Source organism: Colobus angolensis, unplaced genomic scaffold (assembly GCF_000951035.1).
Source record: "Colobus angolensis palliatus isolate OR3802 unplaced genomic scaffold, Cang.pa_1.0 Scaffold36, whole genome shotgun sequence".
NCBI classification, from domain to species: Eukaryota; Metazoa; Chordata; class Mammalia; order Primates; family Cercopithecidae; genus Colobus; species Colobus angolensis.
The window spans coordinates 1,084,203-1,092,215 of NW_012116932.1; the positions used below are offsets into that span (position 1 = coordinate 1,084,203).

Genomic DNA, 8,013 nt, shown 5'->3' on the forward strand with positions numbered 1-8,013 from the left:
GCCTATATATAATTTTAAATATATATATAGAAGGCCTGGCATGGTGGATCACGCCTGTAATCCCCACACTTTGGGAGGCAAAGGCAGGCAGATCACTTGAGGTCAGGAGTTTGAGACCAGTCTGGACAACATCGTGAAACCTCATCTCTACTAAAAATACAAAATTAGCCAGGCCTGGTGGCACAGCCTGTAGTCCAGCTACTCAGGAGGCTGAGGCACTAGAATTGCTTGAACCCGGGGGTTGGAGGTTGCAGCGAGCCGAGATTGTGCAAAGACAAACTAAATAATATCTAAGCAGTGTATAAGATGGTGATAACTGCTGAGTAGAGAATGAAGCCAGGGGCTGGGCAAGGTGGCTCACACCTATAAACCCAGCACTTTGGGAGGCCGAGGCAGGCAGATCACCTGAGACCAGCCTGACCAATATGGTGAAACCCTGTCTCTACTAAAAATAGAAAAATTAGCCAGATGTGGTGGCAGGCACCTGTAGTCCCACCTACTCAGGAGGCTGAGACAGCAGAATTGCTTGAACCTAGGAGTTGGAGGTTGCAGTGAACTGAGATCACACCACTGCATTCCATCCTGGACAACAGAGTGTTACAGAGCGAGACTCCATCTCAAAAAAAAAAAAAGAGAGAGAGACTCAAACAAGGAAGGTGGGTGGTGAAGGGGGTGCAATTTGAAATAGAGCGGGGTCAAGGAAAGTCTCATGGAAGAGGTGACCTTTGAGCAAGGACCTAAAAGAGATGAGGAGGGAGCCATGCTGATATCTGGGAGAAAGTGTTGCAGACAGCAGGAAGAGCACATGCAAAGGCCCTGTGGTAGGCTTGACCACCTCCCTAACTTCTTTGGTTGTGTTCTCCAGTGAGTGGCAACACACAGAGTGTCACCCTGCCTGACCTTCCCTGGGGTCCCTGTCAGCTGTGGGTGACAGCATCTACCATCGCTGGACAGGGCCCTCCTGGTCCCATCCTCCGGCTTCATCTACCAGGTAGGGGGGTTGGGATGGGATTGCCACAGGGAGGGGATGCGCTCCAGGTAGCGTCTGGAGTCATTACTTGGAAGCTGGTGCAGTGGCTCACCCCTGTAATCCTAACACTCTGGGAGGCTGAAGCAGGAGAATCACTTGAGCCCAGGAGTTCGACACCAGCCTGGGCAACATAGTGAGACCCCATCTCTACAAAAAATAAAACAATTAGCTGGATGTGGTAGCATGCGCCTGTGGTCCCAGCTCCTGGAGAGGCTGAGGCTGGAGGATCGCTTGAGCCCAGGAGTTGGAGGCTGCAGTACGCTGATTACACCACTGCACTCCAGCCTGGGCAACAGAGCAAGACCCTGTCTTTAAAAAATTAAGAATTGCCAGGCACAGTGGCTCACACCTGTAATCTCAGCACTTTTAGGAGGCCGAGGCGGGTGGATCAGTTGAGGTCAGGAGTTTGAGACCAGCCTGACCAATGTGGTGAAACTCTGTCTCTACTAAAAATACAAAAATTAGCGGGCGTGGTGGCGTGCAGCTGTAATCCCAGCTACTTGGGAGATTGAGACAGGAGAATTACTTGAACCCAGGAGGCAGATGTTGCAGTGAGCTGAGATCGCACCACTGCACTCCAGCCTGGGCGACAGGGCAAGACTCCGTCTCAAAAATAAAAATAGGCCGGGCGCGGTGGCTCAAACCTGTAATCCCAGCACTTTGGGAGGCCGAGACGGGTGGATCACGAAGTCAGGAGATCGAGACCATCCTGGCTAACATGGTGAAACCCCGTCTCTACTAAAAAATACAAAAAACTAGCTGGGCGAGGTGGCGGGCGCCTGTAGTCCCAGCTACTCGGGAGGCTGAGGCAGGAGAATGGCGTAAACCCGGGAAGTGGAGCTTGCAGTGAGCTGAGATCCGGCCACTGCACTCCAGCCTGGGCAACAGAGCGAGACTCCGTCTCAAAAAAAAAATAAATAAATACAAATAAAAATAAAAAATAAAATAAAATAAAAAATTAAGAATGATCTCTTCCCTACTCTACCAGATAACACCCTGAGGTGGAAAGTCCTGCCGGGCATCCTGTTCTTGTGGGGCTTGTTCCTGATGGGGTGTGGTCTGAGCCTGGCCACCTCTGGAAGGTGAGGCTGTCAGATACATGCATCTCTGCCCACGTGGGGAAGGCGGCTGGGCATTTCGCTGAGCTTCCGGGGGGCGTGAAGGGAGGCCTCGGGGCTCAGTCACATTCATGAACCCTGCACTCTGGGCTGGGGCATCTGGCCATCTGGATCTGCTGCCCTGACTCCTCCTGGCTTGCCAGGTGCTACCACCTATGGCACAAGGTGCTGCCCCGCTGGGTCTGGGAGAAGGTTCCTGATCCTGCCAACAGCAGTTCAGGCCAGCCCCACATGGAGGTGAGTCAAAGGGCCGGCTAGTCGGAGCCCTCTGGGGCAGTGGGGAGAGGGTGAGGGGTAGGTGGGGGAGGCTGGGGCAGGATTACAAGCTCCTCATCTCTTCCCAGCAAGTGCCTGAGGCCCAGCCCCTTGGGGACTTTCCCATCCTGGAAGTGGAGGAGATGGAGCCCCCGCCGGTTATGGAGTCCTCCCAGCCCCTCCAGGTCACCGCCCCGCTTGACTCTGGGTATGAGAAGCACTTCCTGCCCACACCTGAGGAGCTGGGCCTTCTGGGCACCCCCAGGCCACAAGTTCTGGCCTGAACCACACCTCTGGCTGGGGACTGCCAGCCAGGCCAGAGGGATGCTCATGCAGGTTGCACTCCAGTCCTGGATTAGCCCTCTTGATGGATGAAGACACTGAGGGCTGAGAGAGTCTGAGTCACTTACCTGAGGACTCCCAGCCAGGCAAAGGTGGGATCGAAGGACCCCTATAGAGAAGGGCTTGGCCCCCATGGAGAAGGCATGGATGGAAGATGGAGCAAAGGAAAAGACATGAAATTGGCTGCCTGCCAAAATCTGTTCCGCTATAACAGAATTGCATTTGGACCCCAGCACAGTGGTTCACGCCTATAATCCCAGCACTTTGGCAGGCCAAGGTGGAAGGATCACTTAAGGCCGTGAGTTTGAGACCAGCCTGGGCAACAGAGCAAGACCTCTTACTACAAAAATGAAACATCAAAAACAAAAACAATTAGCTGGGCATGATGGCATACATCTGTAGTCCTAGCTACTTGGGAGGCTGAGGTGGGAGGATTGGTTGAGCCCAGGAGTTTGAAGCTGCAGGGAGCTCTGATTGCACCACTGCACTCCAGGCTGGGAGACAGAATGAGACCTTATCTTAAAATTAAATAAATAAAACGCGAAAAGGAAAAAAGAAAAAAAACACTGCATTTGGGCATCATCTCAGCTCCCTTGCAGCCAGGTGCAGCATGGACTGAGTTCTTGGCAACAGAATGTGGTCAGAAGTGACGTGCCAACACAGGGTCTGGGTGGGGACTCCCCCACACACTTTCCTTGCCTATGAGCTGGAACATAACACATGCCTATGATCCAGCTTTGGCCATACCCAAGGGGAAGGTGGAGCAAGAAATGAAAAGGAACCTGAATCCCTGAATGACTGCATGGATCAGAACCACTGAGAAAAATAAACTTTTATATTTTTATAGCTACTGTAGCTTTGAGGTCTTTTTGTTACAGCAGCTCAATCTATACTCTTACTGATTCATCATCTTTGACTGTAGCAGGGTTAAGCCTTAAATTTCCCACCAAGAGATGATGCTGTGATTCTGTGCTGATTACACACACACTCAAGCTGTCTGAGTGCTTTCATGTTTTATTTTCAAGTATAAAGGCTTCATCGCAGAAGAAGGCCAGGGTCACAGGCAGTGGGCAAGGGGTCCGGAAGCCCAGGTGTAGGTGAACGTGCAGGCTAGCTGGCTCCCAGGTGCCACGGTCAGTCCTGTGGTGCCCTGTCTGCGCCTGGGACCCTCTACTGGGTGCCAAGAGGCCGAGGTAGCTGTGAGAGGAGCTGGACGTGGGGTGGAGGGGCGCAGGCTCACATGACCGCACAACACTGGCACGTCTTTTGCTTAGGGCCGCTTGCCTCTTCACCCTCGGTGGGGGCAGATGGCTCAGGCTGCCGGGCAGGCGCATAGGTGGGCACAGGGTGGGCACTGGGGTTGGCGCTGGGCCCCTCCTCCTGAAGCAGTGGCTGGCATTCGGCGGGCTGCTCTGGGGCTGGGGTCTCTGCCAGAAGGGGTGTGGCATCCCCCAAGGGGCCTTGGCCCTCAGCAGCAGTTTGGGGCTTCACTCCTTCCTCCTCCGGGGCTCCTACTGGCTTCTCCTGGGGCTGGGGTCCTTCCTTCTCTGGCCTTGTCTCCGTGTTAGCCTCAAGGGGAGGCCCTGCCTCATTCACCTCCTCTGCCTGGGATTCACTTCCTTCCCTAGACTCCTGTTGTTCTAAATTCAGATCTCCCTCGGTCCCTTGGGTCTTCTCTGCCTCCAGTGATTCCTCACCTCCCCTTTTCTCTGCCTCCAGTGTCTCCTCCCCTCCCTTTCTCTCTGCCTCCAGTGTCTCCTCCCCACCCTTTCTCTCTGCCTCTATTGTCTCCTCCCCTCCCTTTCTCTCTGCCTCCAGTGTCTCCTGCCCTCCCTTTCTCTCTGCCTCCAGTGGTTCTTCGGTTGCCTCTGGCTCTTCCTCACCTCCTTTCTTCTCTACTCCCAATGGTTCTTCTACCTCCTCCTTCTCTGCCCCTCGCTTTTCCTCACCTCCTTCCTTCTCTGCCCTCAAATGTCCCTCAACTTTTCTCTCTATGCCCAGTGGTTCCTCAATTCCTTCCCTCTCTGTTCCCAGCTTTTCTGCACCTCCACTGCTCTCCAGTTCCAACTTCTTCTCCCCTCCTTTCCTCTCTACCACAGGCGACATCTCCGCTCCATCCCTCCCTGTCCCTGGCTTTTCCTCACTTCCTATTCTCATGGATTCTTCCGCTTTTCTCTTCTCTGCCTCCCAGGTCTCCTCGCCTCCTCCCGTCTCAGCCTCCTCGGCCCCCAACGGGCTTTCATCTCCTCTCTCCCTCCCTGCCACCTCAGGCCCTTCCAACCCCTCCACCAGCAGCTCCTCCCACTCTTCACTGAGGGTCACTCTCTCCACCCAAATGAAGGACCCCTCCTCTCCTCCAGAACCTCCCTGCCCGTCACCCTCAGGGCTGCCCCGGGGCACATCTTCCCCTTCTCTGGAAACTGCTGCCACTAATCTCTCCTGGAGCCTAGGCGAACTGGACTGCACGACCTCAGGGACCCTGCCTACCACCCCCGTGGCCTCTGTGTCGCTGCCGCCCACCCCCTCCCATACCACCTCCACGATGCCCCTGTCCTCCTTCACCCAGGCCGGGAGCTCCGGGCTATCAGCTCCCTTCCTGTCTCCAATGGCTTCCAGCACCACTTCCTCCACCTTAGCCTCCAGCTCGGGGCCCGTGGCCCCTGTGGCACAGTCCTCTGTGACCCTCAGCCCTTCCCACACCACACTCACCACACCCCCTCCTTTGGCCTCACCCACCCGCCCTTTGGATGGCACCACCCTCTGACTTAGCCCCTGCTCTGGAGTGGGTATGGGGCTGGGGCAGGGGCCATTGGCTTCTGAGGAGTCCCCTGCTGCCCCGGGGACCTGCCTCGGGGCTGGCAGAAACCCCAAGACATCCTCCTTGGACTCAGAGGGGGACTCAGGAGGCGTGCCCACTAGTCTGGCCGGCAGGGAGGCTCTCTTCTTCAGATCAGTCTGGCCTGGGGGAGTCAGCGCGGAGGGGAGAGGACAAAAGGGAAGACAGGGTTAAGATGGAACAAAAGGACTGCCATCCACACTCCCCTTGGGTCACCCTCTCACACCCAGGCTCTGGGGTGACCTGACCCCCAGACCTAGGGGCTCCCACACTTACCTACGGAACCTGCCTCAACAATGAGCTGGGAGAGAGGACGGTGACCCTGCAGAGATGGCAGAGACAAGGTCAGGCTGGCCCTCATCCCCACCTCCGGCCTCCCTGCATGCTAGGCCCCCACCCCACCACCCCCAAATACCCTCAATGGCTCTCTATTACCTTCAGGATCAAACTCCACATTGCACCTCCGCCTTCCTCATCTATCTTATTGCCCTATGTTCTAGGGCCTCGCACACAGTAAGTGCTTAAACAATGTTGCATTCCCATAGCCAGTCTCCTGTATTAGGGGCCTACTTTGCCAGTTACTGGTTACCATGGACAAGAGACACTTAAGCCTTTTGTTATTGGCACTTACATTCCAATCAACATAAATACAAATTAAATTTTTTTCTGGAGATGGAGTCTTGCTGTGTTGCCCAGGCTGGAGTGCAGTGGCATAATCTCGGCTCACTGCAACCTCCGCCTCCTGGTTTCAAGTGATTTCCCTGTCTCAGCCTCCCGAGTAGATGGGACTACAGGCGCCTGCCAGCACGCCCAGCTAATTTTTGTTTTTTTGAGACAGAGTCTCGCTCTGTCGCCTAGGCTGGAGTGCAGTGGCGCGATCTCCGCTCACTGCAAGCTCCGCCACCCGGGTTCAAGTGATTCTCCTGCCTCAACCTCCCCAGTAGCTGGGACTACAGGGACACACCACCACGCCCAGCTAATTTTTGTGTTTTTAGTAGAGATGGGGTTTCACCATGTTGGCCAGGCTGGTCTCCCAATTCCTGACCTTAAGTGATCTGCCTGCCTCGGCCTCCCAAAGTGCGGGGATCACAGGCGTGAGTCACCGCGCCCGGCCTGTACTGTTGTTATTCCCATTTTAGAGATGGGGAAACTAAGGCTTGGGAAAGGAAACTGACTTGCCCAAGACCACAGAGCAAAGTAACAGCGGGAAGCGGATCTGAATGCAGACCTAGTGGCCAGACTGCACTTGGGGAAAGCTGCATTCCTGGTTCCATGTTCCGCTTTGAGGCCTGCTGGCCACGCCCCCCATCCCACTCCCCTGATCACCCCCTCACCTGTCTGCGCCAGCTGGGCCTGTCTGAGGGCTTGTGCTGGGCACCTGTGGAAGCACTTTGCAACAGCTGCAGCTGGGACTGGAGTCTAAGAAGAGAGAGGGCTGCTAGGACCTGGACCCCCAGGCTCCCTGGGCTCCAGGCTGAAGCTACCAACTCCTTGGAATGCGCCCAGGGTCTCGATCTCACCCAGCTGGGGCAGAGCTAGCAGGTCTCCACTCACGTGAACAAGCTGTCTTCCAGGTTCCGGATTCGGGCCTGAGCCTGGCCCTCCGGTGACTGCGGGTCCTTCGAGGTGGGGTCCTCGGATGGCTCTGGCCCTGCAGCTGCCCCATCCATTAGCCAACGTTCCCGGAGAGACTTCCTCTGGGCAGGGGAAGGGAGTCGGCGCTGGGCATACAGACTACCCAGGTCCATGTAAAGTCCCCTCCCGACCCCTGCAGGCTGGGCAGGTATCTTATCACCACCTCACAACCACTCAGATGCGACATACATCAGGCTGGGATACACCGCCACAGTGCCACCCAACGCTGTAAGTATGCAGACATCCCTTGTCCAAACCCTTCCAAAATGAAACAGGCACTTCCAAAGTGAAATCAATGTCCCTCCCTACCCCAGAGCTGGATTTCGGCTCCTCTCCATCTCCCCCAAATTGGGACAAACAGCATCACCATTCCAGACTTTTCCCCAAATGGAACAAATGTACCCATGACCACCCCACTTCGTCCCTCCCAGGCTGGGAAAGACGTCCCCCGCCCCGGCCAAGCTGGAACCAACGCCCCCAACTGCCTGCTCCCCCGCAAAATTGAGGCTCCTATCGTCCCCCAAACCGACTTGCACAGACACCCCCCTACTTCATTCCCCAGGCTAGGCAGGCGCCCCTGCCCGCCCGCCCCCAACCTTGAGCCGCTCCACGCGGAGTTTCTCCTCCTCCAGCTCCCGGCGCGCGGCGCGGATCTCCTCCTGCAGCCGCCGCTTCTCCTGCGCACAGAGGACCCGGAGCTGCCCGCCGGCCGGGCGCGGCCTCCACTACCTCCTCTTCCCTCCCTTTCCCCTCCCTCCTCCGCGGGGTTCCCCGGAGCTCCCGAGGCAGCGAGCCCG

General features: G+C 56.2%; 2 protein-coding genes across 2 annotated transcripts in view; one reads left to right on the top strand and one right to left on the bottom strand.

Annotated features, from left to right (window-relative positions):
- IL27RA (interleukin 27 receptor, alpha) overlaps positions 1-3,279 on the top strand; it is a 27,296-nt gene extending 24,017 nt beyond the window's left edge. The window contains exons 12-15 of the mRNA XM_011953398.1: positions 866-991; positions 2,019-2,112; positions 2,292-2,385; positions 2,493-3,279. Of these exons, the coding sequence (XP_011808788.1) occupies positions 866-991; positions 2,019-2,112; positions 2,292-2,385; positions 2,493-2,687 (509 nt within the window). The 3' untranslated portion in view covers positions 2,688-3,279. The remainder of the gene's footprint in view (positions 1-865; positions 992-2,018; positions 2,113-2,291; positions 2,386-2,492) is intronic.
- Positions 3,280-3,743: 464 nt separating this feature from the next.
- PALM3 (paralemmin 3) overlaps positions 3,744-8,013 on the bottom strand; it is a 6,010-nt gene continuing 1,740 nt past the window's right edge. The window contains exons 2-7 of the mRNA XM_011953200.1: positions 7,813-7,893; positions 7,136-7,278; positions 6,916-7,000; positions 5,858-5,903; positions 4,591-5,705; positions 3,744-4,491 (exon numbers count right to left, since the gene is read on the bottom strand). Of these exons, the coding sequence (XP_011808590.1) occupies positions 3,982-4,491; positions 4,591-5,705; positions 5,858-5,903; positions 6,916-7,000; positions 7,136-7,278; positions 7,813-7,893 (1,980 nt within the window). The 3' untranslated portion in view covers positions 3,744-3,981. The remainder of the gene's footprint in view (positions 4,492-4,590; positions 5,706-5,857; positions 5,904-6,915; positions 7,001-7,135; positions 7,279-7,812; positions 7,894-8,013) is intronic.